General features: G+C 59.6%; 1 protein-coding gene and 1 long non-coding RNA gene across 3 annotated transcripts; one reads left to right on the forward strand and one right to left on the reverse strand.

Moving 5' to 3' along the window:
- The first annotated feature begins 164 nt into the window (after positions 1-164).
- Positions 165-14453, forward strand: HGS (hepatocyte growth factor-regulated tyrosine kinase substrate). Of its 2 annotated transcripts, none has more exons than XM_077166209.1 (22): positions 165-296; positions 1843-1927; positions 2333-2408; positions 2826-2918; positions 4336-4459; positions 6253-6305; positions 6754-6822; positions 7288-7412; positions 8878-8956; positions 9033-9131; positions 9323-9418; positions 9991-10029; positions 10111-10254; positions 10347-10406; positions 10935-11142; positions 11235-11407; positions 11489-11629; positions 11708-11909; positions 13255-13388; positions 13476-13595; positions 13755-13841; positions 14232-14453. In XM_077166209.1, exons 1-22 carry the CDS (start codon positions 260-262, stop codon positions 14337-14339), a joined length of 2352 nt encoding a protein of 783 aa, XP_077022324.1. In that variant the 5' UTR covers positions 165-259; the 3' UTR covers positions 14340-14453. The 2 variants fall into 2 exon arrangements, with proteins under 2 accessions (XP_077022324.1, XP_077022325.1); XM_077166210.1 differs by having other exon boundaries at positions 11708-11882.
- LOC143688368 (uncharacterized) lies at positions 539-3341 on the reverse strand. The gene is made up of 3 exons (XR_013177971.1): positions 3246-3341; positions 1768-1897; positions 539-1604 (listed from the first exon to the last, which is right to left on the reverse strand). It is a non-coding gene; the product is annotated as an uncharacterized LOC143688368 (long non-coding RNA).
- Positions 14454-16221: the final 1768 nt, after the last annotated feature.

The raw sequence follows: 16221 nt of genomic DNA on the forward strand, positions 1-16221 counted from the left end.
CAGAACCCGTCCTTCGCCCCGCTCTCATTGGAGCGGCCTCGTGTCCGCGCTGTTCATTGGTCCTCGTCTCCACGGGCGAAGTCCAATCGGCGCACAGCGTTGGGGACGTGCGGAAAAGACCCGCCCCCTCCCGGTTCGTAGGCTCTGCCCCGCGACGTGCGCGTGCGCGCGTCCTGGGAGGGCGGAAGCGGAAGCTGGGGGGCGCGCCAGCTCCGAGCGAGGCAGCGCCCGCGGCTTTGGGTCCGGGTCTGAGGTCGTGATGGGGCGAGGCAGCGGCACCTTCGAGCGTCTCCTAGGTAACGCGCCCCCGCGTCCCGCCGACCCGGGGCGCCCGCTCGCCCGGCGCCTCCGCCTGGGCCCTGAGGCTGGGGCCTCTTTCGGGCCCTGCGGGGTTCGGGCCGCCCGGGCCTTCCGACCGTCCCGCTGGCCGAGGAATCCCGGGAGGAAAGCGGCGGCCGGGACCCGCGGGACCCCTTCGCCCCGCGGCCCTCGCCGCCGCTGCCGCCCCGACCCCTAGGGCCCCTGCGAGGTGTGGCTCTTCCCCGCCGTCGGCCTCCCGCGCGGGGCTTCAGGGCTCCACAGCCATCCTGGGCGACCCGGCGGCCGTCGCCGAGCGGGGATGTCGGGCTACGGAGAGCAGGTTGTAGGTTTTCCCCGGGCAATAATCGACGCCCCGCTTCGAACAACGAGCATCTGGCCGAGTGGGCCAAAAGTCAGAAGTCCTGAGTCATGAAACTGGATGACTCAGTCACGCGCTAAAACCCGGTAGATCAAAAGATGTATATTAAAAAAGGGTCGATTGATTGGGATTTGAGATTCTGAACCGAACGTTGGGCCCCAAAGGGTGGAACTGGTATTGTCCTCTCTTGGAAAATACCAAATCTTTTACCCCAGCTCTGGCTGATGAAAGTGCCTGGAGGGTTTAGGAGGGCATCTCCTTCCCTCGTGGGAATGTACAGCTGATCCTGCCTGAGCCTCCTGGAGCTCACGAATTTTAAGAAGGAAAGTGGGTGTGTATGTGCAAGGCCCCCCATCCCCTTAGTGAAAATGTGTCTGGGACAGGCTTTCTGGATGCCCGACCCATCATCCTGAAGCCTGCCCTCCTTTCCCTTTGAACGATTTCTGAGGGACCCCACGTGAGGTGCCTTTCTTGCTCTCAGAACATGCACTGAGTATCTCAGTCTCCTGGCGTGGGTCAGCACTTGAAGGGTAACCTTGGAATCAGTCCTGAAAATGAACATGGCTCATTAGGTCGTTTGTACAACTCTGTGGAAGAGAGGTAGAGCAGTAGCACTTCACGGAGTGCTTGCCTATCTCAGGTCACACTGGTGTAGGACTATAGGGGTTAGTCGGAGACTCTCAGCTCTGCCTTCCTACCACAAAGTGTTTGAGGTCAAATACTGGGGCTTTGAGATATGAGACACTCCATATCTCTAGTCCCCCCCTCCCCTAGCTGTCTTCTAATCAGACAGGGTGGATGTCGAGTAACTAAGGCCTTGTTGAGAAGCAGCTTTGCCTGGTGTTTATGAACAAGTCCTGGTGCTGTCAGCCACAAGTGGGATAACTGGGTCGGTGACTTCACTGCTCTGCCTCAGTTTTTTCATCTGTAAAGAGGGAAGGCAATGCCAGGCTCATGGGGTTGAGCAAAAATGGAATGTTTTAACTTGCACTACTCAGAGCAGCCTCTGGAATGGCATTTTACTGTTTGACACAGGTCTGTCCGTAAAACATTGGAGAAGACCAAAACCGCCAAAGGGAGCCCCTCACCTGTTGCTGGGCCAGGAGCTGTCTAAGGAGTCCCGGGGGCGGCTGGCTCTCCTAACAGGCATGTTTCTTCCTCAGACAAAGCAACCAGCCAGCTTCTGCTGGAGACAGACTGGGAGTCCATCCTTCAGATCTGCGACATGATCCGCCAGGGGGACACGCAGTGAGTGGGGGCCATGCTTGGAGGTCAGGGGACACTCAGCGAGCGGGGGCAGGGGGCAGGCAAGCTGTGCTCATTGGGCAGGGGGTAGCTGCACACTGTCCTGAGATTGTTGGTGCCTGGCTTTACTCCCCCAAATTCTGGGATGTTCTGTGATGGAAGCTGCCCAGTATCCAGCCTTTACGTGAGAACAGTGTGTGTGCCTGCTGGGGTCGTGGAGGGCTCGGGACAAGGAGCGCGGTTTTCTCTGACATCTCAGAGGCTCGTGTCAAATGTCAAGACACCTTAATGTTCGGTTGGGGTTTCTGAAGGACTGGGAAGGCAGAGTGCACATTATCATCTTAGTCACCGAGATGGTTTTCTTTTGTCCCCTCTGTCTGTTTTCGCCCACTGCCCTTTTCCTTTCAGAGCAAAATATGCTGTGAGTTCCATCAAGAAGAAAGTCAACGACAAGAATCCTCACGTGGCCTTGTATGCCCTGGAGGTAACTGGAGCCCCTATGCCCCCACTGTCTCTCAGCCTCTCACTTCCTGTCCCACAGTCCCCACACTGCAGGCTGGAAAGCTGCTTCCCGAGCTTCAAGGACGCGTTAGAACGGCCCTAGGAGTCCAAATGGGGCCAGAGCCACAGACTAGCTCAGACCCTGAGGGAGGGAGGGGGCAGGGGCAAGGGGCTGGACATGTCAGCTGCTCCACCTGAAGCTGGCAGGGTCACACCCTGTTGTCAGCGATGAGAGACCTGAAGGTGGGTTTTCATTTTTGTTCTTGAGGAAGCAGGTCAGGGCAGCCTGTTTCTGAAGCTGCCAGCTTGGTCCCCCCGTAGGCCGGGGGTCTGGTAGTCGAAGGGGCCTGCTAGTCCTGAAGTCCCTAACCCTAAGACCCCCCCCGGGGGGTTGCCACAGGTCATGGAGTCCGTGGTGAAGAACTGCGGCCAGACGGTGCACGACGAGGTGGCCAACAAGCAGACAATGGAGGAGCTCAAGGAGCTGCTGAAGGTGGGGCTGGTAGGGTGGGGGGTAGTTCCCACCAGGGGCCATGCAGAGTGTGTGGAGATGAGCACCCATGGAGCCTGGACTGCACGGGTGTGCGCCAGTCCAGCAGTGAGGGGCAAAGGCAAGTCCCGGCCCTGAGCCCGGGGAAACCCCCACTTTTCAGGGGGCAGCAGAGGGAAGGTGGTGGGAGGAGTTCCATGGGTGGGAGGTGGGGTGGGAAGGCTACCTGGAAGGGGGCTGTGTGAGCTTGGGCTTGTGCTGTGGAGGGGGCGAGTTGGAAGAGAAGGCAGTCTAGCCAGGGGACTCCTGGGAGGTGGTTCCATTTCTCACCTTGTCTGGAGAGGAGGAGAAGGAGTCCTCCGGAACCTCAGAGGCTGTAGGGAGCATAGCTCGCTCTGCCCAGCTCTAGGGCCCGGTGCTGGGTCTGTGATGTAAGAGGTGACTTGGGGCTGTGTGAGGCGGAGGGGCTGGGGGTGGCAGCTAGTCCCAGAGGCCTGGCTGCCGGGGCAGGCGGAGGCAGCAGAGAGCCCAGGCCTGGACACTCTTGGGGAGCCGTGGCTTGGGGGGCATCTGGTAGCGTTGCATGAAGAACTTGAACTACTGTTTAGATGCGCCTGCCAGGAGCCGCCTCAGTGCCTAGATTTGTAACGGCTTCTCACACCATCCTGGGAATGCCTGGCCAGCTCCCCTTTCTCTGTTCTGGCTGAGAGAAGGAAGAAATTATGGTCCTGACTGTTTACTCATCTCAGCATGATTGTATTGCGTTTATACCATGACTTAACTAAACCAGCATTCTCCTTTTCTGGGGAAGGTAGAAGTAGGGTTGTGTTTGGAGAAGGGGTGTCTGGTGTCTGGACACATACAAGACTCGGGGAGGGCCTGAAGCCCAGAGTGTGCAACATGGCCAATCTCCTTCAGGCAGTTTTCTTCTCCTTCCTCCTCCGTGTTTTACCTAAAAGCATCTTGGGAGCTTTAGAAATGCAACTGGGCTGCGCTCGGCCTGGTGGAAGCAGCAGCTCTGAGGACTCAGGTCAAGCTGTGTATCTGAAGATGTTTCCAGAGGGATTGCATCCTCACTCCCACCCTGCACCTCTCTCCAGGCTGCAGGGACGGGGTGGTTCCCCCTGGGCCAGGCGGTGTTGGCTGCATCCTCAGACCCCGGCCCCAGAGGCTGGCATTGACCAGGGGGCCATGGGAAAGGCTGAGACTGGCCAGGGCCTGTGGATGGGACAGTCATAGAGTGTAGGGTGGACAGTGGCCTAGGTTTAAAGGCAAGCCCAGACCCTGAGCAGGTAGGAAGAGGGGCTTGACCTCAGGGACACTAAGTCACAGTTGGCGTAAGCCCTCACTGCTTCCTAAGGTGGAGTTGTCTGCTCTGGCCTTGGCACTCACAGTCCTTCCGTGTCCTTCCTTTCTGCAGAGGCAAGTGGAGGCAAACGTCCGCAACAAGGTTCTGTACCTGATCCAGGCCTGGGCACATGCGTTCCGGAACGAGCCCAAGTACAAGGTGGTCCAGGACACATACCAGATCATGAAAGTGGAAGGTAGGGGGCCTGGGGGGTGGGGCGCAGTCCGAGATTCTAGGCACTGGCTGTCAGGAGCCAAGGACCATCTTGCTGGCTGGAGCCTGTGCACAGGCTGGGGCGAGTGACATCACTGAGAATGAACGGGCCAGGCAGCCCCATGGAATGGTTGGGGCTTGGCACCTCACTGCAGGTGCGGCCTCGGGAGATGTCACTGGAACAGACCCCGCCCTGGCACACCCTGTGCTATCCAGGCATCCCTGCCTCTGATTTTACGCTCTGATTGGAGCAGGAGTGGAATGGGCACCCCCAGGTGACATACAAGTACACGTTCAGAGACAAGGTCACCATAGAGAGCAGTGAGAGCGAGAGGGGCGTGTAGCTGGGGCCGTGACGAGAGTGGAGTGAGTGGCCAGGGGCTCTCCAGGAGGTGCCCACTTGGCCGAAACCTGCCTCTGAGAAGGAACCGGCAGAGAAGATGGGGCCAGCTTTCCAGCCTCAAGGCCAGAGCGCAGGTGGCTTTTGGGGCTGACCCAGTCCAAGGGTCCTAGGCCTTGAGCAGGTGTGGGTATGGCCAGTAGCTGGGGCCCCCTAGGCCATGGGCAAGTGTTTCGGGTCAACTCTGAGTTCCCGGACGTGGCTGAAAGGGAGTGGCCTGGAGAGCAGGGTGGAGAGAAGAGGGGGTGGGGGTCAGGGCTGGTGGCTTGGGGATGTCTTTGGAGGTTTCTGCTGGTGTCCTACGTGTGGGCAGTGGCTGGGAGAGGCCCAGGCATATCCTGGACTGGGGCCTGAGCAGCCGAGGGAGGGATGGTTTCTGGGTGCAAAGCCTCTGCAGGTCCTATGCTCCGCTCTGCACCCGCCCCCCCCACCTCACAACGAGACATAAGGTGTGAAGAAGTGGGCAGCTTTGGGGGAGGGGGTGTCCCCGTCACAAGATCTGGGGGCTTGCCAGTGGCCGGGAGCAGTGACTGGCAGGGAGAGCACGTGGCAGGGGTGGGTACAGTTCCTTTTGAGGCCCTGACTCCCCAACACTGGCACACAGCACAGGGTCGGGGGTGGGAGGCAGACTTTGTCCACTTGGACAGAGGGTCTTTTTTTTTTTTTTTTTTTTTTTTTTTTTTTTTTTTTTTAAAGGAAAGACAGAGAGAAGGAAGGAAGGATAGAAGGAAGGAAGGAAGGAAGAAAGGGAAACATTTTTAAACATTTTCTTGTTTTATTGTATTCTGTTTCTCCGTTTTTTGTTACATGGGCTGGGGCCGGGAATCGAACCGAGGTCCTCCGGCATAGCAGGCAAGCACTTTGCCCGCTGAGCCACCGCGGCCCGCCCGGACAGAGGGTCTTTGCATTCTCAAGTTTTCAGAGGGGCCTGGGCCTCAGAAAAGCTCAGGAACCTCTGATCTGAAAGCAGCAGATGGCAGGCTTGGCTGGGCAGAGGGCAAGGAGAGCCAGTGCTGATGCAGACATGGGCAGTGCCCCTGGCGTTTTGACTGTGGGAGCAGCATTTTGGGGGAACTGGCCTAATCACCAGCCACCTCGCCTCCTGGAGGCCGGGACTAGCCAGTAGGGCCCGGTGGATGCCGCTGGGTCTGCGCAGGTCTGGTGGTGCTTGCTCTAACTTCCTAGCCTGAAATGCGAGGAAGTAGGCTCCACGAGCAAGAGGGTGCCACAGGAAGAGCACATGCCACTGCCTCCTCATTGACACCCCCTTGGGGAACCTGGGGTGCTCTTGTAGGCCTGTGGGGCTGGGAAGTGTCCCCCAAAGCCCCTTCAAGGCTGGGTGGTTCTCTGTGGTAACTGCAGCCTCCTTTCTCTAGGACACGTCTTTCCAGAGTTCAAGGAGAGCGATGCCATGTTTGCTGCCGAGAGAGTGAGTGCAGGCGGGCAGGGCGCCGGGGCGGGGGCTGCAGGGTCTTGGAGCCTGGCTGTTCTGAGGAGGCAAGAGGTGGCATCGGTGTGTGAGCTTCTGCTTTGCTTCCGAGATGAGACTTTGCAATGTTTGTGAAAGGTAGCTTGTCCTTGCGGACGGAGGCAGAGGGGCAGCTCAAGGTTGCCTTTGGATTGTGGCTAGTGGGGCAGGCAGTCAAAGCCAGTGTCTCTGAAACTGGGCGGTGTAGAAGTTACGCCTTTAAAAGGGAGAGTCCATTTTGGAACGGGGCTCCTTCTACATCCAAGCTGCCGGACCCAGATTGTGGGGGAGTTGCCCTCAAGGCAGCTTCTGTTCACGCTGCACCTTCGGGCCCACCTGCTCGTGGTGGGGCCATGGGAAGACGCTTCACCTGGGGCCCCTGCCCTCTGGCACTAACCTTTGCCCACAGGCTCCAGACTGGGTGGACGCGGAGGAGTGCCACAGGTGCCGCGTGCAATTTGGGGTGGTGACGCGCAAGGTGAGTGGGGCCGGCCCTGTCCCCAGCAGATGGGAGCTGCCCACAGGACCTGGGGGTGGGCATGGGACCCACTCTCAGGGGCTGTCGATAGAGGGTCCAGGGTCGGCAGCTGGGGTTCCACTGGGGCCACTCACTATACGTCTGGCTGACGCCCCTTCCACACAGTCCCCCGAGAGTCTCAGCCTAAGCCCATGGGAGCCTCGGGGCGCCTGTAAGCAGACCCACAGTGCACCCCCTCACACGTTTTGCCAGGAAAATTCATACGGTTCTGTGAGGTACACACGTATAGGTGTTTATCTTGGCATTGAAATCTTTCTAATTAATTTCCTTTTTAACTTAAATTACTTTTCCCTCATGGGGACTGAAGTTGGCCCTCGTGGGAGCGCTGTTTCCCTGGGGCTCTCTGCCCCTAGGCAGCTGCCCTGCCTTTGCCCCTGTGACCCGCTGCCCTCCACCCACCCCCAGCACCACTGCCGAGCCTGTGGGCAGATCTTCTGTGGGAAGTGCTCCTCCAAGTACTCCACCATCCCCAAGTTTGGCATCGAGAAGGAAGTGCGTGTGTGCGAGCCCTGCTACGAGCAGCTCAACAAGTGGGTGCCCCCTCCCCCTGCTCACCCCCCACTTCCCTCTCCCTCAGCACTCCCCCTCCCTCTCCATGCTGTCCTCTATTCTCAGCCTGCTCTCTCCCTCTTTCCTTATCCCTCTCCACCTGACTCTCCGGATGGGAGTCTTCATTCTCCATGACACCGGGATTCCTGCCTCCAATGGCAGATCCTGAGAAGTTGGGGTCTGGAAGGCCCCCCCAGCTCACCTGCCCTGTCACCAAGGAGGCGGCTCTGGGGTGAGCCACAGCTGCTCCCTTGGAACTGTGGATACAGCAGACCAGTGGTTGGGTCCTTGCATTTTAGTTTCATCTGAGTTGTGGTTTTTTTGTATATGGAGATAGTTTTAAACTTTAAAGAAAAGTTGTGGGAACAGCACAAAGACTGCATAGGGACTGGACTCCTCAGTTGCTCATTTGCTGTAGGGACTTAAACTCAAACCCTCCCTTTTCCTGTCCACCTGGGGCATGCGTGCATGTGGCTGCAGGAACCCCTTACCCCTCGTACCCCAGCAGGTGTTTCTTAAAAACAAGGGCGTTCTCCCACGTAGTTTGGCACCCAGTTGGTGCCGTCCCTGCACCGGTTTCACAGCTGTCCCAGTAATGCCATTTGCGGCACTGTCCGTCCCCACTTAGGTCCACTCTGCGCCCCATGTGGTGCCACACTGGGTCCTCATCTCCCTTAGCCCCCTTAACTGGGAACGGGGTTCCCGGCCTTTCCTGTGTGTGTCGCTGCACCTGGTGGGCGGGGCTGTGGCAGCATGCCCCTTGGCTGGCGTCTCACCTTTCCTCCTACTAGAGGCCAAGCCCGCATCTGCAGGAGCTTCCAGAGGGATGTGCTTCCTGGTGGGGGGGCGCCGGTCTGACCCGGCAGGGGGGATGTGAGCTCTGAGCCCCTGTGCAGAGGCACCTCCTTTTTGTAATGTGGGTTTCATGACTGAGACAGGGCAGCGGTTGGCTGGCTCTTTCACGTCCTCCTCGCCTTAGCTGCTGTCAGCTGTGGTGCTGCGCTCCGCCTCCCCTGCTGTGCGTGGATCTGTTAATGAAAGAACCAGGGCCGAGAGGCAGAGTCTGGGTTGGGATCCTCAGCGTACCTGTGGCCTCAGAGGGGCGGCTCCCAGAGGCCATCTGCGTGGCCTGTCACAGCGCATCAGAGATGCTGCTGCTCCTACCACCCCCCTCTTAGTATGGGCACCCGGGCAGGGCTGTGCTATAGCATCCAGGCAGGCTACAGGGTCAGCTCCAGCTTGTGGGGACGAGTGTGGGCTCTAGTGGTCAGTAAGCAGCAGCCCTGCCTGCTTTTCTCCAGGCATGGCATCATGGCCCATGGGATCCCCAACATCATCCTGTAGGGACAGTGTGTGGTTGTTCTCTGGGTGCATTCAGAGGGTACAGCGCGGGGGACAGGGGGTCTTCTGGCACTCGGCCCCCTGCAGCATCCTTTGTACTTCCAGGAAGGCAGAAGGGAAGGCCGCCTCCACCACCGAGCTGCCCCCAGAGTACCTGACCAGCCCCCTCTCGCAGCAGTCGCAGGTATGCCGGCTCCCCATGCCCTCTGGGCCTGTCTGGGCACCCCTCCCACAGCCCTCACCCAGCCTTGTCTGCTCAGCTACCCCCGAAGAGGGACGAGACAGCACTGCAGGAGGAGGAGGAGCTGCAGCTGGCCCTGGCCCTTTCGCAGTCAGAAGCCGAGGAGAAGGAGAGGATGGTGAGTGGGGCCGGGCCGTCTGCCAGCTGCTGCGGCGAGTAGCGGGGCCACGGAGCAGACCTGGAGAGGGGAGACCCCAGCCTTCCCTGGAGCTGCCGGCATTTACCCAGCCAGGCTCTCCTGGTCATGGGTGGGCAAGAGTCGGGCAGGCCTCTTCCACATCCTGGTCACATGCTCCGCTTCCCTTTCAGAGACAGAAGTCCACGTACGCTGCTTACCCAAAGGCGGAGCCCACACCCGTGGCCTCATCCGCGCCACCCGCCAGCAGCCTGTACTCCTCTCCCGTGGTGAGGGACCCTGGCCCATGCCACCCAGCACTGCGCACCCCTTTGCCCTGGGCTCAGGGACTCCAACGCCACCCTGCTGCATCCTGGGTTACAGCTGCTGGCGGGTCCACTTTCAGTCCTTCCTGTGCCACGGCTGGCATCCCGACAGGGGCTGTGGGGGTGGTGGGGGTGATGCCTTGGCAGCCCTCATGCATGCCCCACGTGCTGGGCACCCTGGAGCGAGCGTGAGGGCTGCCCAGGTGCCACTCTGGACCATCAACAAGTTATAGGCCCACTGCGCTTTACCCTTAGAGGAGATACTGGTCCCCAGGGCCGGGTCTTCCCAGGGCCTCAGAACCGTATCCTCCAAAGGAAGAGGTGCCCACTTGGCTCCCTGCGACACAGGGCAGGGGTGGAGGGTAGCAGATTTCCTCTGACTTGGGGGGGCTCCAGGAATGGGGTGGCCAGGGAGCATGGCGGATGGATGCCACTCTCCAGAACAGAACAGTATTCCAGAACAGATCTCCAGCCCTCCCTGCCATTGCCGTCAGAACCCTCCAAGTTGTGCCTCCTCAAACCCTTTCTTTCCCCAGAACTCGTCAGCACCCCTGGCTGAGGACATCGACCCCGAGGTAAGGGCACAGCAGTGTGAGAAGCACCTCTCCCTCCCTCTGCCTGGCCCAGAGGAGTGACCTCTCTCCCTCTCTTGCCAGCTGGCCCGGTACCTCAACCGGAACTACTGGGAGAAGAAGCAGGAAGAGGCCAGGAAGAGCCCAACACCATCAGCCCCCATCCCCCTGGTCGAGACGGCCATCCAGCCTGGGGAGGGTCACACAGCCCCTACCAGCATGGTGGAGGTGAGGGTCACTCAGAGGTCCCCATTCACAGGCCCTGGCTGGGAGGGTGTCCAGAAGGTCAGAGGCTTCTCTGACCCTCTGGTCTCTTCTAGACACCCCTTTCAGAGACAGACTCTCAGCCTGTAGCTCCCTCCGGGGGACCCTTTAGTGAGGTAAGCTACAGCTCCGCTTGCACGGGGGCAGCGGAAGTGCTGCCTCTTACAGCACGGGGTGGAGGCACCCTGCCGTAGCAGGCTCAGGGGTTCTACCCAGGCCCCTGCTTGGAGTGGCCTGGCTGTGGTAACCTAGCACAGAGACCCTGCTGTCCATAGAACTCACAATTGGACAGACCTGGGCGTGGCTGTGGGCCAGGACCTGGGGGTAACTCTCTCCTAGAACAACCACCCCTGGAAGCCCCTGGCATATCCTGGGCTTCAGGTCTTTGCTGACCTGAGTAAGAAACCAACAGCCTCAGAGGGACCAGGACGGGCCCTGGTGTTCATGAGGCTGGATAGAGCACTTGAGCGCCAGCCCCACGCGGCCCTGAGCAGCCATAGCCTTGGGCAAGCCCTAAGCTGTGCCTTGGTCGGTTTGTTTTAAAATGGGGATGGGGTTGCTGCGGGGACCGGCTGACCTGCACCCCGCGGCTGGCACTCTGCACAGCGACGCTCAGCCCAGGCCCCCTTGGTCCCCTGCCGCAGGCCCAGGACGGGGAAGCAGAGGCAAGCCACGGGCAGCTCCTGAGGGCCCTGCAGAGCGCCGTTACCACCTTCGCCAACCGCGTGCGCAGCAACCACGTGCGGGGCCGCAGCGTCACCAACGACTCGGCCGTGCTCTCCCTCTTCCAGTCCATCAACAGCATGCACCCCCGGCTGCTCGAGCTGCTCAACCAGCTGGATGAGCGCAGGCGTACGTGCCCTGCGGGTGGCGGTGCCAGCACCATCCTCCCGGGGGCCTCTGGCATGGAGGGCCGAGCCCAGCACCTTGCCCTGTCCCTACAGTGTACTACGAGGGGCTGCAGGACAAGCTGGCCCAGATCCGCGACGCCCGGGCCGCGCTCAGCGCCCTGCGGGAGGAGCACCGTGAGAAGCTGCGTCGTGCGGCCGAGGAGGCCGAGCGCCAGCGCCAGATCCAGCTGGCCCAGAAGCTGGAGATCATGCGGCAGAAGAAGCAGGTGTGATGGGTGCTTCGGGCTGGGAGGTGGCCTGGGGGGCGAGGCCAGCCCTGACTGCTGTCCCGTCCCCTGTCCCCACAGGAGTACCTGGAGGTGCAGCGGCAGCTGGCCATCCAGCGCCTGCAGGAACAGGAGAAGGAGCGGCAGATGCGGCTGGAGCAGCAGAAGCAGACCATCCAGATGCGCGCGCAGATGCCCGCCTTCCCCCTGCCCTATGCACAGGCACGCCTCCGCTGCTCGCTTACCCTCCAGGGCCACGGCCACGGCCAGCCCTGACGGCCTTCTCCTCTCTGTCCCTAGCTCCAGGCCATGCCAGCGGCTGGGGGCGTGATCTACCAGCCCTCTGGTCCAGCTAGCTTCCCCGGCACCTTCAGCCCGGCCAGCTCTGTGGAAGGTTCCCCCATGCACGCGGTGTACCTGAACCAGCCCGCCCCGGCCGGAGGCCCCTACCCCAGCATGCCTGTGAGCGGAGCAGGTAACCAGCTGGGGGCTGGCCTTCAAGGCGAGTCTCAGACCATGACGTTTTTCTCTTTCACCTTTCTTTAAACGTGATTTCATATTTACAGAAAAGTCACAAGAGCGGTGTGAAGCATTTTGCAGATTCTCCAGATGTTAGTACTATACCGTCTCTGTGCACACGCCCAGACAAGCACACTCTTTCCTTAGCCTCTGAGAGTGAGCTGGGCTCCCCCATGCTTCTACACATGTCACTGTTTCCTCATTTGGTCTTGGTGTGGCCAAGCTCCATGCCTACAGTCTGTCCCAGAGCAGGCGCTGGTCCATCCCGGTGTTTTCTCACCCTGACATCTTGCTGTGCAACCCCCCCCCCCCCACTGTCACCTTGCAAGAGGGTCTTGGCCCTGCGTGTGGGCAGGAACACCCTGGAAGTGGGATGGTGCTTCCCAGAGATAGGGAGTCAGCAGGAGGCCTGAGCCGTGGCATGGGCAGTGTCGGCCTCTCTGTTCCCTGAGGACGTGTCTGTCCCCTCTGCCTATGGGGAGATGCTCTGAGGCCACACAGGTGTTGCAGGGCTCACAGGCTCACCCGCCAGGGTGTTTCTTGCCTGATCTCCTGTTGTGATGCTTACCAAACAGTAACTTCCTGCTCACCTTTCCTCCCACACGCCCCTTGTCTTTCCTGGGTAGGGAAGTACTTTGCCCTCTTCCTCTGTAGCTACTGTCTTGTCACTCACGTCTGTGTGAGCTCGTGGGCTCTCACTCAGTCCAGGGCCGTGGTCCTTTCCCATTGCTAGTTGTTTGCTACTCAGGCTGCCCTGCACTTGCCTGTGGAGCCCCCTCAGCCTGCTCCAGTGTTCTCTTGACATGTCCCCATCATCCAAATGTATTTCTAACTGTTTCACATTTACCTTGGACCTCCTCGGCCTTGGAGCCAGCATTTCTCCAAGAGCCCTGGCTCCTCGTGCTGGAGGCTGCTGTTCAGGACCAAGGTTAGGTCTTTGTCCCCTGGCCCAGCAGGCAGCTGGCACATACACATGTGTGCAAGCACACACACACACGCACCCTTATCCATGTTACAAACCGTGAATGTACTCCTGCTACCTCCAGCTTCAGCGCAGCAGCACAGGGTTTCTTTCCCCTCTCTGTATTTGTAAATATCTGCCTCTCACAATCCTTAGCAAGCTTGCCCAGCCCTCATTCCGAGAACACACAGAAAGTAGCTTCAGAAACGCTGACTTGGGTTGTGGTAAAACAGATGCTGAACTTGGTTCCAAAGTCAAAAATACCACTGAGAGCCACCCTCAGCGGCGTACCCCCCTTCCTTTTGTCCCCTCTTCCCGCTGTCCCACCCTGAGAGTTCTCTGTCTCATTTTGCCTTCTCACATGCAGATCCCAACCTGGTGACTGCCTACATGTACCCGGCAGGGGCCCCTGGTGGGCAGTCTGCACCCCAGGGCCAGGCAGGGCCCACCGCCAGCCAGGCCTACTCGTCCTACCAGCCCACCTCCACGCAGGGCTATCAGGTGAGAAGGCAGCACCGCTGTGTGAAGCCATGCTCCAGGGAGGGCCGATCCCCACCTCACTGTCCCCACCTCCCCCACCCCCTACAGAGCGTTGCTGCGCAGCCTCCACAGAGCCTCCCGCCCATCTCCCAGCCGCCACAGCCCGGGACCATGGGCTATGTGGGCAGCCAGTCGGTTTCCATGGGCTACCAGCCTTACAGTATGCAGGTGAGACCGCAAGGCCACCCCCGGTCAGTGGGGCTCATGACCCTACTTGCTGTGAAGCCGGTGGCACTGGGCTCCTTGCCCACTCCTCTGCCAGCCTGGTCAGAATCGAGCCTGTCAGCACCTCTTCCTCAGGGTCAGAATTCATTTCATCCTCCGCAGAACCTCATGACCACCCTCCCCAGCCAAGACACATCTCTGCCCCCCCAGCAGCCCTACATCTCGGGACAGCAGCCCATGTACCCACAGGTGAGCCTGTCTACGTCAGCCTTGGGTTTTGGTGGGGCCTCAACTCCCTCAAGCACCGTCCTGTTAGCCAGCGGGCAGTAGGGAGCACAACTGGCAGCCACGGCCTCTCCAGTAAGGGCCCTGGGAGCAGAACGCAGGGAGACAGCAAACGCACACGTGCATGTGCGCGTCCGCATCTGTGGATTGCAGACCCACGAGTGACCAGGAAGCCAGAGGCCACAGTTCAACTCAGGCAGCATCGAGCATGTCCCATGTGTGGGCACTCAGTTGGGTATAGGGAGAGTATGGGGGCACCCAGGCCAGAGGTGTTAGGACAGGAGACTTGTGGGCTGGGGAGGGAGAAGTGATGGGGGTACCATGTGCTTCCCCACCTGGGTTCCTTCCACACAGATGGCACCCTCTGGGGGCCCCCCCCAGCAGCAGCCCCCTGTGGCCCAGCCACCTGGCCAGGGGCCTCAGGTGCCGGGCACTGAAGCCCAGCTCATCTCATTCGACTGACCCCTGCACAGGAGCCCACAGTGTAACACTACAGTCCACGGAACAGCCTCAGTCTCTAACTTGCTGCCCTCCTCTTGTCTCACACCCCTTGTGCTGCTGCATAGTGTCCCTTCTCTGTGAGCGGGGCGGCCCCACCCATTTCTCAGGCACCTATGGCCCACCCTTCACCCGGAGCCTTCCTTCCTCTCTGTCCTCAGCCTGTAGAGTCCTTGTTCCCAAGCTCCACCCGTATCATGTCTTGGGCTGGGTCCCCAGGGCTGGGCCTCCGGGGAGAGGGTGGGGTGGACCTACTCAGAGGGGAGCCCCACAACCCCAGTCTGTCGAGTCTGCATCTCACTTTCCCACGAGACCTTGGCCCTGGGGCTGGGTGTGCTCAGTAGAGCCTGCTGCAGGGGGGCGGCTCCTGCCCCTCCACAGTGAAGGGGGAGGCTTTAGGTACCTTGACTTCCCTGCTTCTAAGCTGTCATCTCTCATCTAGTGCCCTGAGTAAACCAGTGGAACAGTGATAATAAAACATGTTTCAAAAAGGATCCAAGTGTTTGCTCAGGGGGCAGTGGGGCACAGGTCCCGGCTGGCCCCTCCCAGGCCCAGCTCCAAATGGTTTCTCTCCCCGACCCCAGACGCACAAACTTCAATCATGTGACCTCGACTGAAGACACAACACCAGCCAGCCTCCCCGCTCACGCCCACTCCTCCCACGCCTGACCCAGGGCATCTGGGAGGGGTTTTGGTCTGCTGCCCACTCTCTACGTCTTCAAGTTGCTGACATGGCCTAGGTTTTCCCGCTGATGCCCGCCCAGAATGGGCACTCATGTGGGGCCATTTCTCCTCATGAGAGGAGGGCGCAGGTGAGAAGGGGCTGAGAGCTCTGGACCCCCGTGCCTGCCTCAGCTCAATGCTGGGAGACACGCAGGCTCCTTGCTCTAGCCTGAGGGTACACGAGCTGTGTGGACATCAAGAGCAAGTGCCTAAAATAATAGATTCAGCCTCTCACATCTGGAATTCAAAACATCACACACACCTCAACTGTCCAGATATCTTGGCAAGCTCACCCCTAGCTCCTCTGTGAAGGGAAGAGCCAGAATTTAAGAGAACAAGAGAAGCAGGTATAAAGAGGGCACATGTAAACTCTAGTCAGAGGCAGGCCTTGCACGAGATAATCCCTGCTTCCCCTTTGGTTAGTTTTGACCTTGATTCTGGGCTGCTCCAGCCCTTGTTCTTCTCAGAAAAAGGCAGTTGTAGCATTTGACACTTGAGCTGGGAACGGAGCTGCCTCCTGCTGCTTATAGAGAGCAAAGGCCCGGAGATGTATTCATTGCCAGCAACTTTGCAGGAGCTGGCAGAGGTGATTGGGAAACAAAAGCTGAGGGGCCTGAGCTGGAAAGTGAAGAAAGGACTGGACATCCTGGTCTCTCCAGACACTAGAGACCCACTTGTTTGGGAGCTGGACCAAAAGGAAGGCATTATCTAAGGGGATGAGGGCAGAGACAACCTGAGCCCAGAGAAGCAGAGACGTAGGATTTCTCCTTTTTCCCGGGTGAAGGATCCCGTCACTCAGCCTGTTGTAGGCTCGTAGCCCTTCATCGTAACCCTTAACAAATGCTGTAGCCAGAGGTCTCATTCTGCTGCCTGGAAGTGCAGGGCAGGCTTGGTCCCTGTGGAGTGAGGCCGTGCTGTCCACGGAGCGAGAGCAGCGCCAGCAGCAGTCCCTACATTTTTCAGGCATACGTGGATAGAAAGAAAATGTTTTCCCAAATCTGGAGACCTGGGTGTTTAAAGGAGGAAGGGAGACCATGGCAAGGAGCGTTTGCACAGAGCACCGGGAGACCCACCGACCACTCCAGCCGGGGTCGGCTCCCCTCACGTCCCGGCGGTGGGGCTG

Source organism: Tamandua tetradactyla, chromosome 6 (assembly GCF_023851605.1).
Source record: "Tamandua tetradactyla isolate mTamTet1 chromosome 6, mTamTet1.pri, whole genome shotgun sequence".
NCBI classification, from domain to species: Eukaryota; Metazoa; Chordata; class Mammalia; order Pilosa; family Myrmecophagidae; genus Tamandua; species Tamandua tetradactyla.

Excerpts from the sequence above, each read along its gene's own strand:
- HGS (XM_077166209.1), top strand. The coding sequence starts at position 260 with ATGGGGCGAGGCAGCGGCACCTTCGAGCGTCTCCTAG. Across the intron at positions 11,910-13,254 it reads GCTGGGGGCTGGCCTTCAAG|ATCCCAACCTGGTGACTGCC; the intron begins GCGAGTCTCAGA and ends TCTCACATGCAG. Across the intron at positions 13,842-14,231 it reads AGCAGCCCATGTACCCACAG|ATGGCACCCTCTGGGGGCCC; the intron begins GTGAGCCTGTCT and ends CCTTCCACACAG.